The 19,002-nt window shown below is 31.9% G+C and overlaps 1 protein-coding gene across 1 annotated transcript; it reads right to left on the bottom strand.

Moving 5' to 3' along the window:
- Positions 1-2,387: 2,387 nt before the first annotated feature.
- Positions 2,388-18,788, bottom strand: LOC143064665 (peptide methionine sulfoxide reductase MsrB-like). The gene is made up of 5 exons (XM_076237656.1): positions 18,595-18,788; positions 14,651-14,763; positions 9,935-10,011; positions 6,861-7,002; positions 2,388-4,713 (listed from the first exon to the last, which is right to left on the bottom strand). The coding sequence occupies exons 1-5, from the start codon at positions 18,710-18,712 to the stop codon at positions 4,600-4,602; spliced, it is 564 nt and encodes a 187-aa protein (XP_076093771.1). The 5' UTR covers positions 18,713-18,788; the 3' UTR covers positions 2,388-4,599.
- Positions 18,789-19,002: the final 214 nt, after the last annotated feature.

Raw genomic sequence — 19,002 nt, 5'->3', positions numbered from 1 at the left:
TTTCAATAAATTGGGGGGGGGGGGATCTCAGTTTACCATTTTTTTAAGGGATTTTTTTTTTTTTCAACATTTTTCAAATTTCAAATTTTGAAAAGTTTCAATAAGAAATATTCAATTGCACAGTATTGTGCAATAGATGTGTTAGATCTTGAACCACATTAATTTTGTGGCAAAAACCTATATTTAATATGTCAAAAATTTGATCACAATCAAAATTCAGACAGTATCAAGCTTGAATATTGTGACCAAATTTGCCCCAACTGTTCAGGGTTCGACCACTGGGGTCGTATAAAGCTGTACCCTGCGGAGCACCTGGTTACATCTTGACTTGATTTTAAAAAGGGACCCATTCCAGCGGCACATATGTATAGGAAGAGCCCCCCCCCCCATGGTCAGAGGTTCAGAGTTTGCCTTGCAATGGGCTACAGACCCCTGAAAGAGTTGTTTATAGAGTATTTTAACTTGCAGAGGTATTACACTTTCCTTCCATCAGATTTAACAATAATTGATCTGTTATGAATTCCATAAAAATTAGGCAAGAGTTGTACACATGAGAGCCAAACAATGATATTTTTTCATATAATTAATATTTCCAAGTAGCAACTCTTGAAAAATTTTCACGTTTATTGAAACTTGTCAGACAGACACTGCTGATATTAACCTATGATACAAGGTTTTTTTTATGCCCCACCTACGATAGTAGAGGAGCATTATGTTTTCTGGTCTGTTCGTTTGTCTGTCCGTCCGTTCGTCCGTCTGTCCCGCTTCAGGTTAAAGTTTTGGTCAAGGTAGTTTTTGATGAATCTGAAGTCCAATCAACTTGAAACTTAGTACACATGTTGCTTATGATATGATCTTTCTAATTTTAATGCCAAATTAGATTTTTAACCCTATTTCACGGTCCATTGAACATGGAAAATGATAGTGCGAGTTTCAGGTTAAAGTTTTTGGTCAAGGTAGTTTTTGATGAAGTTGAAGTCCAATCAACTTGAAACTTAGTACACATGTTCCCTATGGTATGATCTTTTTAATTTTAATGCCAAATTAGATTTTTAACCCTATTTCACGGATTTGGACATTGAACATGGAAAATGATAGTGCGAGTGGGGCATCCGTGTACTTTGGACACATTCTTGTTTAAATCTGACAAGAATTGCTCACATGAGAGTGCTAACAAGACTTGACAGACAGACAGATGGTTTTTAAATGTCCTCTGCAACTTGTTGTTTTGGGGACAATCGAGCATGCACAGGCTGAAATGTCCCGCATTCTTTACTAACCATTGATATTAGATACCGGTATGTTGATAGTCCTAAATATAAAGCTTTACTACAACTATCACACACATGTAAACTTTACATGATCCAAGAAAATGAGGTCAAGGTCATTTAAACCAAATGAGAAATACATGTACACCATACAATCAATCAATACACCAAATATAGTTGACATATTGCTTATAGTTTTTACGAAAACCAAGAAAACTAAACATTGACAAATGAAGTCAAGGCAGCTGGTCAAGGTCAGATGAACCAATCAAGGCAGACATATACAGCTTACAATCCTTCCATATAGTTGACCTATTACTTATTGTTTAAGAAAAACAAACCAAAACACAAAAACTTAACACTGAGCAATGAACAGTGAAAATGAGGTCAAGGTCAAATAAAACCTGTGAGACTGACGTGCACATCATAAAATATTTCCATACACCAAATATAATTGACCTATTACACATAGTATAAGAAAAAAGACCAAAACTCAAAAACTTAATTTGGACCACTGAACCATGAAAATGAGGTCAAGGTCAGATGACACCTGCCAGTTGGACATGTACATCTTACAATCATTCCATACACCAAATATAGTAGACCTATTGCAAAAAGTGAAAGAAAAACATACCAAAACACAAACACCTATCTATAACAACTGAGCCATGAAAATGAGGTCAAGGACTGATGACACCTGCCAGTTGGACATGTACACCTTACAATCCTCTGATACACCAAATATAATATTGCTTATAGTTTCTGAGATATGGACTTGACCTCCAAAACTACACCTTGTTAACTGATCCATGAAATGAGGTCAAGGTCTAGTGAACTGAACCATAAAATGAGGTCAAGGACAATGGACATGTGACCGATGGAAACTTCCTAACATAAGACATCTATATACAAAGTATAAAGCATACAGGTCTTCCACCTTCTAAATTATAAAACTTTTAAGAAGTAAACTTACACTGCCGCCGCCCCAGATCACTATCCCTAAGTCAAGCTTTCTGCGACAGAAGTCACAGGCTGGACAAAAACAGAAGACTTCAATCACATAATGGATGGTATTTCTTCATAAACCTTTAGACCACAAGACTAAAATAATTAAAAATAACAATTTTGTCATAGTTTTATTTTTATTCAAAATTAATACATTTTATGACTACATCTTTATGTAATTTGTCATTTGAAATAAAATGCACAATAATCAACATCCCTATTCTGATTAAAATAATTTTATTCATCAATAACAATCAACCAATTAAACTTCTCTTCAACAGTTTAAAACATTAGTATGAGAAATAAAATTATTCATTTGCTTATTTTTGCATCAGGAAAAAAATTCCCATAAAAATTTTCAAAACATCAGACCTACGTTAATCAGATCTTTGTATTATTTGGGAATTTTATATTGGTTGATAACTGGTGTTTTACATCTAAGCTGTACAAAAGGCAAGATTATTAAAGTTGTTTATTTCAAAAGCATAAATAATTACAAAAAAAGCAGCCATAACGAAAGAAATTTCTTTGAAACTTTAATAAAATTTCTCCGACACCATATATAAACAGAAAGGGCCATATAAACCCAAAACAGCTGAGTTAACCTCATTTGTTAGTTTAAAGATTATTTTATGTAAAAATTTTGGGTAAGTTGGTCTAGAATGACTGTGTATTTAAGATTTCGTACAATATTATTTTTTATCCTATTTTGTCATATTTACTTAAAAAATTTTTTTTTTGCTTTTTGAACATACAATTTGGATTATCATCATACACTTTTGTAAAAGAGGGTGTATGTCTATTTTAAAACTGACATAAGGGTTAATTTCACAACGAATGAAAAATAATAAATTATAGCTACATGTTACTTTTAATCAAATTTCAATTTATTTAAGAAAATAGTAACATTTCCAGATCTTTTCGATTGTTATTTTTAGAATTGTATTTTAAGAACACTAACTAAACTGTTTGTTTTGAGATTCTTATTTAACACAAATGATAATGTGTTATCATTGGAGTTTGAAATAAATATGATAATCTAAAGATAAATCACGTTCCATTTACAATTTCTATTCACCATGATCGTTACTTGGTAGAGTCATTTATTTGGCTGATTCAAACAGTATGTTTGGTATAATAGTAAGCTTCAGGCAAGATAATTTATTTTTTGTCTTGCATACTATGATAAACAGACATTGAGTGTCTAGTAATAGCAATATATAGTTAACACAATGACCTTTAGGCCAAGGCGATCAAAACAAGAAAACTTATCAAACAAACTATAAAAAACACACAAAAAAATGTCATTAAAAAGTACAAACAATCAGATCATTCATACAAAACATACACTTCAGTGGTATTAGAAAAATAAATCACTTATTCCTGAGAACAAGGAGTCAAAAAAAAATCATGAGTTAAAGATTTTTTTATTATATTAATTTCTACTTAGCATATTACCTTCATTGAAGGTCTTTTTTTCACCAATAGATCAAAATTCCCACAATCAAGCTTTTTTTAACAACAAAAAATGACATCTTTCATACCACTTGCTAGTATCAATGTGTTTTTTGTTTTACCTGTTTGAAACATAAAAAATGCTTACAAGAATGAATAATGCTTTATCATTCTAAACAGGGATGAGTTTTTTTAAAATTAAAACATCCAAACATACACATTCTGTCTAACAAAATACAAAGGAACTTTAATCCCTATTTATGTGGCTATATTTGTAAAACCCAAGTCATACAAGAAATATACTCAAATTAAACATCTATCTTAAAAAAAGATAAACAAAGCCTTAATAGGATGACTACAGAACATCTAAATACTTATTTCGTGTAACCATGTAAAAACCTCTCATTAACAAATTCTAAATAATATACAATTATTGATTATCAGGTATAAATATGGTTGACATTCAAATCACAATCAGATATTTCCAACTCTTAAAAGATCTATCTTCTTAACACAATATTTAAGACAATTCCCTGGATCAGAAATTCTCATGGCAGATACATATTGCTTTAAAGCTTCTTTTTTTTATCTTCAAATTAAATTACATTCGTATAAAAAAATATCAAACTTATATGCTGATAATTGGAAATTCCATAAAAGAAAAGAAAACACATTTGACTTCACTAACTTGTATTCAGTTGAGCACATTTGGCAAAAAGTTTGTACAAATTTATATACTTCATTATATTTCCTATTTTGGCATACAGGTCATTGTATGTGTATCTAGGCACTGCATTTGAGTGTGGCCATTCGTTACATGTTTAATGATGCATTCTGATAGAACAATTATGAAAATCACTCAATGGATATTTCACTTTTTTTCTTGTTTTTTTGGCTTAAACAACAATGACCTGCTGTTTATACAAAACCTCTGTTCCGTTGGTTCTGGACCATCTGGAAAGACATGACCTAAATGTGAATCACACTGAAATAAAGAAATATGAAATGATTTTAATAACTGTGGCAATATTTTCAATAGATAGTTAATACCTGGCATAAGGTCATTATAAAATCATAAATATGCCAAGATACCATGCATAATTAAACATATTAATTGAGGCAAGAACAAAGTCTAATAGATGATTATAATACTGTAAAACATATCCAATAGTATGCTCCTTTTGAAACAATTAAAGATACTGTTGGAGCTATCAATAAGTAAATATTTTACAATTATGCCTGTGGAGAATCCATTTGAAGTGTGGCAGCTATCTATCTGATGTTGCATTATTGTGATGTATGATAATGTTATAAATTAAAAGAAAGTTGTAATGGCAGACATGTTTGTATCTATAAGGCCTGCCTAAACCAAGCATAACATCACTATTAACTATTCACAAGGCAACCCATTAATTTACAATCCATAAAATCCTAAAAAGGCTGTTATGCATGCAAATTAATGTACTGGATGTCTAAAACAAGACAGTATCCAATACAAGCCAGGGTAATACAGTTATTTTAAAGACATCTACGAACACAGTGTACCTTGTTATCATCTGTTAAGGATGTTCGCTACTCTGTTAAAAAATAACAAGCTTTTTAAAAGACTATTATGAATTGATAGTATATTAATAAAGAAACTCAAAAAGTAGAAAAAAATGGAGGGTCCGTGTGCTCATTTTCGAGATATAAGCCATTGAAAATTTGGCGGGAAATAATTCTCTCTAGATTTTTCATATATTTTACATTGGCACCTTATTTGTTTCAAAAACTATGAAAAAATAAGAAGAATTTTATAAAATTTTGAAAAATGGCTTCTTAAACTTTATGTAATAAAATTATGAAAAGAAAAGTAGGGGTTAGTGGGCAAAATTTTTTAATGACAATACATGGATAAAACCAGAGGATTCCGAAAATCTGGCAAAAAATCAAAAAATGGAGGAGCAAACATCCTTAAGATGGTTGAGCAGTGATTATACAGAGGATTTATATAAAAACAAGCATTCTGTGAGTATTGCCTGGCAATACATAGTCCCCTACTAGCTTAAAATTCATTGTACTGTAACAAAATGATAACTTGATCTATAACTTGTCATGATGTAAACTAGATAACAAATATCAAGTCAATATTGTCAAGCATGACAAAAACAAATTTGGACAATTGATTATTTGAGTGAAATTTGAAGTCAAAGGACCATATATAACTCTGCATAAAATCATCAGACCAAAACAACCAAAATTCAATTTGATCTGTTACTTGACTTGATAAAACAATATACCAAATGTCAATTCAATATCTGTATGAACAGAAAAAAAAGTGTGAAAAACTGATTTGTCGAACTGACGGATGGACACAAACAGACAGAGTGCCAACCTAAATATAAAAAAAGAAGATGTGGTATGATTGCCAATGAGACAATTCTCCACAAGATACCAAAATGACACAGAAATTAACAGCTATAAGTCACTGTACAGCCTTCAACAATGAGTAAAGCCCATTCAGCATAGACAGCTATAGAAGGCCTCGAAATCACAAATGTAAAACAATTCAAACGAGAAAACTAACGACCTAAGTAATGTACAAAAATTGAACGAAAAACATATGTAACACAGCAACAAACGACAACCACTGAATTACAGGCTCCTGTTTTGGGACAGGCACATACATACAGAATGTTGCAGGAATAAAAATATTGTCTGTAGGGGACTAATAAAATGTGGTATGATTGCCAAATGAGACAACTATTCAGAAACCAAATGACAAAAATGTCAGCAACTATTAAGTATATTTTGATGCAATATGGAATCTCAAACAAATTGACAATTCTCTTTTTTTCTCAAGTATCTGAATGTTGAGAGACCAGCAAGATGGAAAAGGGGGTCTTAAATGTTAGAAAGAGGGGTAAGGGTCTACAGAAGGCAGATAGGTAGGAGAGTGTATATTAACAGTTATGTTGATCAAAAATTATTCTTCAACTGTTTTAACTTATACCATGACATTTTGTGTTTTTGTAAGTGTAAGATCTCAGTTACAGTTGTAAATCTAGGCTTAAAAATAACCAGATTAAATGTCAATAGGGGTCCCACCCTATTTTCTTGCCAAAATATCAAGAATTTGTAAACATTATTTACCTTTTTACAAATGACTTCAGTTCTCATCATTCCATGACTAGTGTCAGTAAGTTCTAGAATATTTGTGTTTTCTTTATCTTCTCCTCCAATTGGTGCTGTAAATGATGGCCAGCCTGTTCCAGAGTCATATTTTGTTTCAGAACTTTAAAAAAAAATCAAACATTGATTTTACTTAAAATTAAGTAAAACTTCACAAATATGATATATACTGCAGCAAAATCTATAGAATTATTTTAGGAACTTTTTCTTTAAAATATTTTCCCATTGGCAATGATTAGGTTGTATTTTAAATATATACTAGAACACACCCGCGAAATCGCGGTCATTCAGAGCGTAGTTTAAAGTATGTAAAGTGTTGTTGGAAGAATTTTGTAAAATATTGAATGACTGGAGAATTTCAGCAAAAGTATCATAAGTCATAGGTCATTATTTCCATAATTCCCAATTTTTGGTTTTCTATCAATTTTAATATGAACATACATTTAGTATGTTATGAACATTTAAGTAAGGAGCCTGCAATTCAGTGGTTGTCGTTTGTTGATGTGTTACATATTCGTTTTTCGTTAATTTTTTGTGCATAAATAAGGCCGCTAGTTTTTTGGTGTGAATTGTTTTACATTGTCAGTTCGGGGCCTTTTAAAGCTGAGTATGGGGTATGGGCTTTGCTCGTTGTTGAAGGTCGTACGGTGACCTATAGTTGTTAATTTCTGTGTCATATTTGTCTCTTGTGGAGAGTTGTCTCAACATGAATTTTGTAAAAGATTTAATGACTGGAGAATTTTAGAAAAGGTATCAAAAGTTCACATGTTTATTTTTAGCGCTTATCTAGAGTTTTCTCAACATGGCAATCATACCACATCTTCTTTTTTTTGTAATCAATGAGTTTTGTAAAAGATTTAAAATGACTGGAGAATTTTAGAAAAGGTATCAAAAGTTCACATGAATATTTTTAGCGCTTATCTGTATATTATGAACATTCATTACAGTAACTATATAAATATAGTGTATTTACTTTCAATTCTAAGTTTACTAATCGATTCATGGTGGTCATTGGTATAGTATACACACGTGAGTATACAGACTCTCTCTATTTAATAAACTCTGTGACCGCCGTAGATAGTAAATTCTAAGTTTACTAATCGATCCATGGTGGTCATTGATATGGTATACAGACTCTCTCTATTTAATAAACTCTGTGACCGCCGTAGATATTATAGTAAACTTGAAAATGATAGCAGATAGAATTCTGAAAATACACTTTTTTCTTTGTATATATATGTTCAAAGTATACAGAAAAACGCAAACCGGAAGTATAATCTGACTTAAAATTCGTCCAATGACGGGACAATATCCGGATGCCTTTTTTCTCGTTTTTTCTCCCAAAATAACTCAATCTGAATAATCATATGAATGGATGACAAATGCGACTATGCACTGTACCTATAGGACACAGAGGCGTGTTGATTAATTTATTGTGGAAAGAAGAGAAGCGACACCCAAAATGAGGTCTTCTCGTTTAATAGTATAGATGTGGTATAGCCCCGTTAGTCAATTATACATAAACTTCTAATACTAGATTATGTCACCTATTTTAATTTCTATAGTTACTAGAACACACGAAATTGTGAGCATTTAGAGAAGAGGGGTGAAAGATACCAGAGGGACAGTCAAACTCATAGATTGAATATAAACTGACAAGGCCATGGCTAAAAAAAAAAGACAAAAAATAGAAAAATAATAATACATAAGACACAACATAGAAAACTAAAGACTAAGCAAAGCGAACCCTGCCAAAAACTGGGGGTAATCTCAAGTGCTTCGGAAAGATAAGAAGATCCTGCTCCACTTGTGGCACCCGTTGTGATGCTCATGTTATTACAAACCCGGTAAATAGTCTAATTCAGGAGGTCACATTGAGCTTGGTTGAAAGTATGTAAACTGTTGTAGGATGAATTTTTGTTAAAGATTTTATGTTAGCAGAATTTCAGAAAAAGTATCAAAAGCAATAGGTACTTGGAGACAGGACAATTTCTTAAGCCATCTCCCTTTTTTTCCAAAGTCCGTTATTTTTTGGTTTCAGTCTGTTAAATTCCATTATTTTCGCGTTTCTGTATACTATGAACATACATACATGTATATTATAAATAAAGTGTATTTGCTATTAATTATCAATTCCAAGTTTCTTCTCCAAGGCGATCACTGCTATATTATATAGAGTCTCTATATATATTATAGTAGTAAAATCATAGTATACATGCAGATAAACGCGAAAATAATTGCCCTGTTCCCGAGTACTTATGAAAATTATGTGCAAGTTAAAACTGAAAGTCTTGTCTATGACGTAAAAGTCGGTCTGATGATGGAAACAATATCTGGCGCGTTTATTTTTTCGTTTTTCTCCCAAAATAACCCAAACTGAATAATCATAAGAATGGATGACAAATGCAACTATGCATGGTACCTATAGGACACAGAGTCAGTATGATTAATTTATTGTGGAAAGAAGAGAAGCAACAAACAAAATGAGGTCTTCTCGTTTAAAAGTATAGATAGAAATGCAAATGTTGAAATAGTACTATTACCTGTAATCTATACAAAAGTTTTAAAGTCAGTTGAGGTTACTTAAGAGGCAGAGATAATTATCTATTATGGAAATGAGATATGCCAGTACTATAAATAAAGCTGCATACAAAATAACATTTTTTTTAAATTTATTATTCTACCTAATTCTCTTAAAATGACCTAAATTCTAAAGTAAAATGTTCATTCAACATATACTGCTCACTCGTTACAACTTACTACTGCAAAGCAGCTGACTAAACATGAAGTCTTTCTCTTCAATAGTATCGGAGAAATATGTGACAAAAAAAATTATGTTCATCAAAAAACATTGAAAAATTCATAGTACAAAAATGTATTGGTAAACAGGAAATATGTTATAAAAAAGAAAAGAAAAATACATTTAAAAATTTAATTGAAAAAATCAGCTATTCCATTTTCAACATACAATGCGTACTGTGACTTTTTCCATCCAATCTGTTAACTAACTATACCGATCTATATTATATATCTACCTAAATAATTCATTTCCACAACACAAACAGTTGTATGTTCCTTCTTCGTAATTATTTACATAGATCCCACTAAATGGCTGAAAAATAAAATCTGAAAGTTTGAATCAATGAGTACAGTACTGTATAATACAAACCCTTGAACTAATACATCACATTGATGTAATTCATACCCAATACCTGTCTAATTGGTGCTGTGTCGGCTGTGGTGAATTGGGATGAAAGCTGAGCAACTGGAAAAACTTGTTTAAGCCTGTCTAATGTTTTACCTATGTGCCCGACTCAAATCAGGAACCTTGTTAGTCTCGATGTTTATTCATTTACAGATTCAGTAATACTATTCATATCTTTGGTTATTCTTAATCAAAGTGATGGAAATCACTCATGGAAAGATTAGAAGAGTAGTTTGAAAAATTTCATATTAAGGTATGGTGGGGGAAAATGAACAATTAATAAAGCACTATTGCTGAAAATCGCATTAACAGCAGGTCTTAAGAAGGAAAAGTGCTTTTCCAGTATGAGAATAAAATGAGCTCATTTGATTAAATAATATGGGTCTCTTAATTTGCACAATTTTATTTTAAACTGCAGTTTATATCTTATCCAAATAATGTTGCCTGTTCTGAACATGTTTCAAAAAAGCAAACAATTGCAAATCAAAAATTCAACTAGTAAATGCTGCCACCTATATATCATTGTAAGACATAAAATCTAGACCAACAGCTAAGAACTTTAAAGTGTCAACAAAAATAATCTAAATATGTTGTTTTGGGGCATTTTGTAAATTGAAACATAGGTTATATGACATTGAAGATTAAAAGTTGTAGAGTGCCTTTTGATCATTTTTTAAAGTATTTCTCAAAACAGGGCATTGAAAATGTACTTTTTCAACAAACAAATTAAAAAAAAACTTATTTTTATTAAAATTTGGCCGATTCTTTCTTGATTGCAAAAATATATATTCACTTCTAATAAAAAATCAAATGACTAAAATAGACATAATGATTGATTGGGAATAAATTAATAAACAATGGTTTGGTTTTAATTAAAAGTTTTAAAATTTTTAAAACTGTTTCAAGCCAATTCCTGATGATAAAAACTAGAGGCTCTCAAGAGCCTGTGTCGCTCACCTTGGTCTATGTGCATATTAACAATGGACACAGATAAATTCATGACAAAATGAATTTTTTTGGTGATGGTGATGTGTTTGTAGATCTTTCTTTACTGAACATTCTTGTTGCTACAATTATCTCTATCTATAATGAACTTGGCCCAGTAATTACAGTGGAAAATATTTTGTAAAAATTTACAAAAATTTACAAACATTTATGAAAATTGTTAACAATTGACTATAAAGGGCAATAACTCCTTAAGGGGTCAATTGACAATTTTGGTCATGTTGACTTATTTGTAGATTTTATTTTGCTGAACATTATTGCTGTTTACAGTTTATCTCTATCTATAATAATATTCAAGATAATAACCAAAATCTGCAAAATTTCCTTAAAATTACTTATTCGGGGGCAGCAACCCAACAACAGGTTGTCCGATTTGTCTGAAAATTTCAGAGCAGATACATCTTGACCTGATAAACAATTTTACCCCATGTCAGATTTGCTCTAAATGCTTTGGTTTCAGAGATATAAGCCAAAATCTACATTTCACCTCTATGTTCTATTTTTAGCCATGGCGGCCATCTTGGTTGGTTGGCTGGGTCACGCCACACATTTTTTAAACAAGATACCCCAATAATGATTGTGGCCAAGTTTGGTTAAATTTGGCTCAGTAGTTTCAGAGGAGAAGATTTTTGTAAAAGATTACAAAAATTTACGAAAAATTGGTCAAAATTGACTATAAAGGGCAATAACTCCTTAAGGGGTCAACTGATAATTTTGGTTATGTTGACTTATTTGTAGAACTTACTTTGCTGAACATTATTGCTGTTTACAGTTTATCTCTATCTATAATAATATTCAAGATAATAACCAAAAATGGCAAAATGTCCTTAAAATTACCAATTCAGAGGCAGCAACCCAACAACAGGTTGTCCGATCCATCTGAACATTTCAGGGCAGATAGGTCTTAACCTGATAAACAATTTTACCAAATGTTAGATTTGCTCTAAATGCTTTTGTTTCAGAGATATAAGCCAAAATCTACATTTCACCCCTATGTTCTATTTTTAGCCATGGCGGCCATCTTGGTTGGTTGGCCAGGTCACGCCACACATATTTTAAATTAGATACCCCAAAGATGATTGTGGCCAAGTTTGGATTACTTTGGCCAAGTAGTTTCAGAGGAGAAGATTTTTGTAATAGATTACTAAGATTTACGAAAAATGGTTAAAAACTGACTATAAAGGCCAATAACTCCTAAAGGGGTCAACTGACCATTTCGGTCATGTTGACTTATTTGTAAATCTTACTTTGCTGAACATTATTGCTGTTTACAGTTTATTTCTATCTATAATAATATTCAAGATAATAACCAAAAACAGCAAAATTTCCTTACAATTACCAATTCAGAGGCAGCAACCCAACAACGGGTTGTCCGATTCATCTGAAAATTGAAGAGCAGATAGATCTTGACCTGATAAACAATTTGACCCCTTGTCAGATTTGCTCTAAATGCTTTGGTTTTCGAGTTATAAGCCAAAAACTGCATTTTCCCCTATGTTCTATTTTTAGCCACAGCGGCCATCTTGGTTGGTTGGCGGGGTCACGCCACACATTTTTTAAACTAGATACCCCAATGATGATTGTGGCCAAGTTTGGTTTAATTTGGCCCAGTAGTTTCAGAGGAGAAGATTTTTGTAAAAGTTAACGACGACGGACGACGACGGACGCCAAATGATGGAAAAAGCTCACTAAGGGCCAGGTGAGCTAAAAATTAAGTGAACTAATCTAAACTGTTGATTAATTACAGATGATTATTGGAAATTTATCAAGAAAGTTATAGGCCTTACTTGAATAGCTTTTATATATTCATATTTATATTCATATTTCATTTTTTTAAAAGATCTTGTTAATCCATTGATCATTTATCTTTCAGACATAATTTACAGAATCACTTTATGTATTGTAGATCAAAAGTAATAGGCAATAAATAAATCTATCATCCTTATATATATCAAACATCTAATATATATACATTTGTGTATTCAATTATGAGGTCAAATATTTGTATATTGAAGTTTTATATTGAAGGTTCTAATTATGTAAGACTGAGGTTGATAAGTAATGTGGTCAATTTGATTGACAGTTTAGGAGGTGGTGCATTGTAATTAAAGGTCCACCTTGTCTCTGATTGTTTGGTGATAATGACAGTTGTCAATCATTATAGTATTGTATCAATACCCAATTACCTAATCAAAATGTTATAAAAAAAAGCCTGTACATCAACACACCTTAGTTACATACATTCGTGGATGAACTGCTCCAAAAATATACCAATTTTTTCAGTTTATATGTGTATTATGTGCACATACATGAGAACTATTGGGAACTATATTTCAGTGTGAATACATTTAGTAACAGTAGCTAACCTGTCGTGTTTTTAGGGAGGCCAGTGCCTTAATAAAGATTTAGAACAAGTTCTAATTTTTCCAAAAAATAAATAATAGTCCTTCATGATATGAGACCCTGGACTTTTTTTAACTCATTGTTGATAATAAACAGTAACCTCAGTCTGAATTTTGATTTTGATTGCCATATATGTATTTTGTTGATTAACCATCTCTTAATTATTGACCCACATCACTGTTTAATTTTCAATATATTAAAGGACTACAAGCCCAACATCTACATGTACAATTGTTATGCCATATATTATCAATAAATTACAAATTTAGGCCATCTGCTATACTTTATATATATTCATTTTGGCCAACCTCAATAAAATCAAAAACCTGTCTAACTTATGTTTAATTGATAAATTTAACAACACTTATGGTACCTTAACTTGATGAAATTTTTTCCATTAAATAATCCAGAATTCTCAAAATATACAGACCACATTTACCCAAAGGAAGTTATTATAAATAAATCAAATAAAAAAAACTTGTCCTATTGAAAAGCATACAACATGGTGTCATCTCCTTATTTTTATATTGAATCCGGAAATATTTGTTTCTTTTTATTTTTAATTGTTCAGTACATGTACCTTAAACTTAAGTTTTATTGATTTATTGATTTGCTGAATGTTTACCCAGTTCCTCAGTTTTGAAAAAATAATTAAAAGCCATCAGAAAACACTGGAATCATATCTGTGTATAATATACATGTACCACCTACTTTTTCCATGATTTTCAACACTTTTGAAATTTTATTTCCATCGGAATGCAGATATATTCTACATCCAATATTTTGTCAACTTACCTAAATGAATGTCCTTTTTTCAATTTTAAATAAATAGGTTTACCTTCATTTTCATTGCACTAGTAGGATACACATTTGTATTTAGGGGCCAACTGAGGACCACCTCCGGTTCAGAATTTTCTCTCTGCGTTAAAGCCATTGTTGGCCTAACAGCTGTTATCTGCTCTTTGGTCTGGTTGTTGTCTCTTTGACATATTCCCAATTTCCATTCTCAACTTTATCATCAACACTTAACCAACACATCTATATGTGAAACCATCAAATTCTAATTTTATTTTTCACAGAATAAGATATAAAATGTACATGTAGGTACAGAAGAGTAAAAGCTGATGGGGAAACTTACTGGTTCTGTAAACTTCTCCCTTGTTGTAGCATACTGTTCTGGAGTTAAACGTTTCTCCCACTCAGTGTTTGGAACTGTTCGAGGATCTTCTGGGTCAATTTGTGTTGACAAAACTGAAATGCAATAAAATACTACGCATCTATATTCTTTATACATTTTGTAACGATTACTTCTTTTTAAAATTTTCCTTTGTACATTCTATATGACTAAAAGTATCTAAATGGACATTAAAGATCTTTTAAAAAATTATACATGTTATATATTCAAGTAGAATTTTGTAACTCTTTCATTCATGCAAAGTAATGTTAGGAGCAACAAACTTACTAAAAACAAGAGTGTACACACTGAAATGTCTGGCCTGTTTTACTTATCATTGAATTTTACATGTTAAAACTTGAAAGTCTGTAATATGAAAGTTTTACTTCAAGTACAAAATGTGCATGTAGCACATGAACTTTACATGATCAACATTGAGGTCATGGTCAGATGAGCCACTCAGACAAACATCATGTAACCTTACAAATTACGATTAATTTCTACATCAAATATAGTGGCCCTATCACATAAAGTACCTGGAAAACAAATCAAACAACAAAATCTTCACATTAACAAATGAACCATGAAAATAAGGTCATATGAACCCTACAATATGGACATATATATACACTTTACAATCAATTCCTACAACAAATATAGCAGCTCTATCACTAATAGACTAATACCTGAGAAACAAATCAAACCGCAAAACTTTACATTGACCAGTGAACCATGAAAATGAGGTCAGTCATAAACCCTGCCAGATAGACATATACACCTAACTATCATTCCATACACCAAGTATAGTTGATCTATTGCTTATAGTACCTCATAAACTGACAATGTTCAAGTTGATTGGACTTCATCTAAAACTGCCTTGACCAAAAACTTTAACCTGAAGCGGGAGAGAGGGACGGATGGTAGAAGAACTGACATGCAGACCGAAAAAAACTTAATGCCCTATGTCCAAGTTGGGGCATAAAAAAAGAACTAAAACTGCAAAAACTAAACACTTTGCAATGAACCATAAAAATGAGGTCAATGTCAGATGACTACTGCATGTACTCCTTGCAATCATTCCATACCAAATGTAATTGCCTTATAACTTACAATATCTTAGATATAATATACATGAAGACAAATCCACACACTAAACATTGTCCAAAGAACCATGAGTTCAGGTCAAGGTCAGATGAAACCTGTCAGTCTGACATGCTCACCTTAAAATCATTTCATACACCAAATGTAGTTGCCCTACATTGTAATGCTTAATGAGAGATACAACTTTAACCTTGGTCTCATGAAATAATTTAAGGTCAGATGAACCCTACCTGACAGACATGTAGATGTTGCCAGGAATCCATATACCAAATAAAGTTATTTTGTTACTCATAATAAGTATTTCACTTGATAAATAAATGAACTTTTTTCATAAGCAATCACTGAACCAGGAAAAATTAGTTCAAGGACAAAAGCCATATGACATTGATGACAGAACAAAACTTCATAACATAATGAAACTGTATAAAAAGTATGAAACATTTAGGTTTTTACCTTTCCAAAATATAAAGTGATATACAAATAGATTATGCAGCCACCAGATTTTTATCTGAAGTGCTTATCCTTACACAATGATAGGTAATCTCAAACATTGTAGACTAGAAAATAATTCATGACTAAAATCTCTAATTTATCATGTTCTGCTGAACATTTTTACGATTGACAGTTTCACTCGATCTTCCATCATTGATGCCCAAAATGAAACTTAAGGCTCTTAATTAATGGTGTATGTCACTAAAATATGTCAATCTGTATTTCAACAATGGACAGTCTCCAACCTAGTGGACTAGAATAGAATTCATCACAAAAGCTGGTTTTTTTTTGGTTGATCTTGTATTGCAGTGGCGGATCCAGCGGAAGGGTTCTGGGGGTTGGAACCCCCCCTTTTTTTGGACGATCAATGCATTTGAATGAGGACATATAGTTGGAACCCCACTTTTTGAAATGGCTGGATCCACCAGGGCCGTAACTAGCCCCTTTTAATACTGAGGCAAAAAAAATTTGGAGAGGGATCTGGGGGCCGCTTAAGGCCCCCATAAGCTCTGAGAAAAATAACGCAAAATCGTGCATTCTGAGCGTTTCCCGGACTCTTTCTTACATAGAAACGGAAATCATTTTTAGCTATTTTTTCGACAAGATTCTGGTCTCAAAGCGAAAACATAGATTAATTGTTATTTAAGACTTTAAAGTTTTAGGGAAATTTAAAAACATTATCCGATATGTAGGATAAAGCAAAAATAGTAATTCTCATAATCATTAATACCGGATCTGTCTGTCTGTTCTTGTCTTGTATTGTGCTGACTTGAGATTGTTATGACTAAATTTAAATATAGTGACAGTCATTAGTGCAGTAATATACGTTAAATACTAATACTGCTCAAGTCGACACTAGGGACCATATTGACCTTGTTTTACGGTATTTATGATTCTTTCATTATTGAAGACCCTCCAGCAACTATCAAGATGAAGAACAGGAATAAAAACTTTGACCATTGATCATTTTTATTTTTTTTTCTATACATTGACATTGTGTGCGATTAGCTCCCGTGCACGTGTACTTCATATTCCTTTATTTTCTGTTAAAGGGTCTGAACACGACTTAATGAAAATTTAACCCTTGAATGTAAAAGGTCATATGGCAATACATTGATGCTTTTTTCAACAAATTATTTGATACCGGGAAATTGGTGGTCTTACTTTAATTTAAACCATGTCAGCTATCTAGTTTTATCCACAGGCGCTTGGGTATATGATACAGTTATTTTTTTTTTATTTTTTGTTGATTAAGATATTTAATTTTCTATATTTATAATACATATCTATCACTTCTGTGCATATCTCACTTACAGAAAATACCTAATTTTACAATCCATACTAAGAAAAAACGGGTATGGTTTTATATACAAGAAGGCAGTTTCGTATTCTTTGATATCAAGTTCAATTCTCCATGCAGAAACGACCACTTTTTTCTGTGTCCAGTAGCATCGTATATTCTTAAAATATTTTCTCGTATAATGCCTGGACATCGGTGGACATGCAACATTACACAGTGTGACACGTTTACAAATGAAAATCAACACTCAGACTAGTCATTAAGTAGGACAATAAATGAACAAAAGACAAACCCGGGACACAGAAGTACAAGCAATAGACCATCAACTCTGAAAACCAAAAGTAAAATAGAAACATGGATTACGAAAAATATGCAGGGGCGACATCAGAGAGTGAAGAGAACTTGCTTCTTGCAAGACACTTTCAGTGAAAACAATTTGATATGAAGACAATCATATGAAGACAATCTTTTTTTTTTTTTTTTTTTTTTTTTTGAAATTTAAAACATGAGGCATTTGCCTCATTTGCCTCAATGTAGTTACGGCCCTGTCCACCCCTGTATTGCTCATAATTTTTTCTTCGAGCAAGTTTAAAACATTTAGCATTTAGGTGATTCTTCTTCATGTTATGATTCTGTCCAAAATTCAAATGACTGGCAAAGAAATAAGTTGTGTCAAAATGAATAATGTTCAATGTTTTGTTGTTGGTTTTTTTACCATGGAACCAGGCATTGAAACATGTGATTGCTCTTGATTTACATGATTTATAGTCTTATTTTGCATGTATATATTGAGTATACTGTATTGCTGAGAGCAAGGATTTGTATATACAAATCCTTGCTGAGAGGTATATCAGAGTGCATAGCTCGCGGTGATTCAGAGGTTAATGAAGGAGGATTAACTTTTTACGCAAAAATGTACATTAACTTTTACTTTATACGCATCTCAACAGCAAGAAACTACCAAATTGTTATGCCCCTCCCCCTTTTTGTGTAGCAGACGAAAACCGGTGTTTACCTCGCATGCATTGTGAGGAGACATTCCATATTTTGCTCGATATTTGTAGGTTGACCATCCGTCTTGATACTATTGGCGCAACTCGACAAACAGAACGGAGTACACCTGTGAAAGCCATATTTTTATTATGCCAAAGAATGGAAAATTTTTGTGGAAAACTACCCTGAACTGGATTACTGTTGTTCTGACCTGAAAAAATCAGTCGAATCAATACGTCCAAAAACCTATTATTAAACAAATACTCTACATACCACACAAACGGTCGACAATGTTTACAGCTATGACCTACTTATTATAGTCCATTATAGTCACCCATTATAATACATATTTCTTAATTCATTATTGTGGTCTTCCAGCGACATAAAATACAATTGTATTATATGTAATATATTTGCTATGTAATAATAC

This window comes from Mytilus galloprovincialis, chromosome 2 (genome assembly GCF_965363235.1).
Source record: "Mytilus galloprovincialis chromosome 2, xbMytGall1.hap1.1, whole genome shotgun sequence".
NCBI classification, from domain to species: domain Eukaryota; kingdom Metazoa; phylum Mollusca; class Bivalvia; order Mytilida; family Mytilidae; genus Mytilus; species Mytilus galloprovincialis.
This window is presented reverse-complemented; position numbering and strand designations above follow the sequence as displayed.

What these genes read in the sequence shown, in the direction of transcription:
- LOC143064665 (XM_076237656.1), bottom strand. Translation starts at nt 18,712, where the DNA reads ATGGCTTTCACAGGTGTACTCCGTTCTGTTTGTCGAGTTGCGCCAATA. An exon ending in CTCCTCACAATGCATGCGAG is followed by an intron (nt 14,764 to 18,594) that starts GTAAACACCGGT and finishes ATTGCATTTCAG; the next exon opens with TTTTGTCAACACAAATTGAC. An exon ending in TGTGGAAATGAATTATTTAG is followed by an intron (nt 7,003 to 9,934) that starts GTAGATATATAA and finishes TTTTTTTTAAAG; the next exon opens with TTCTGAAACAAAATATGACT.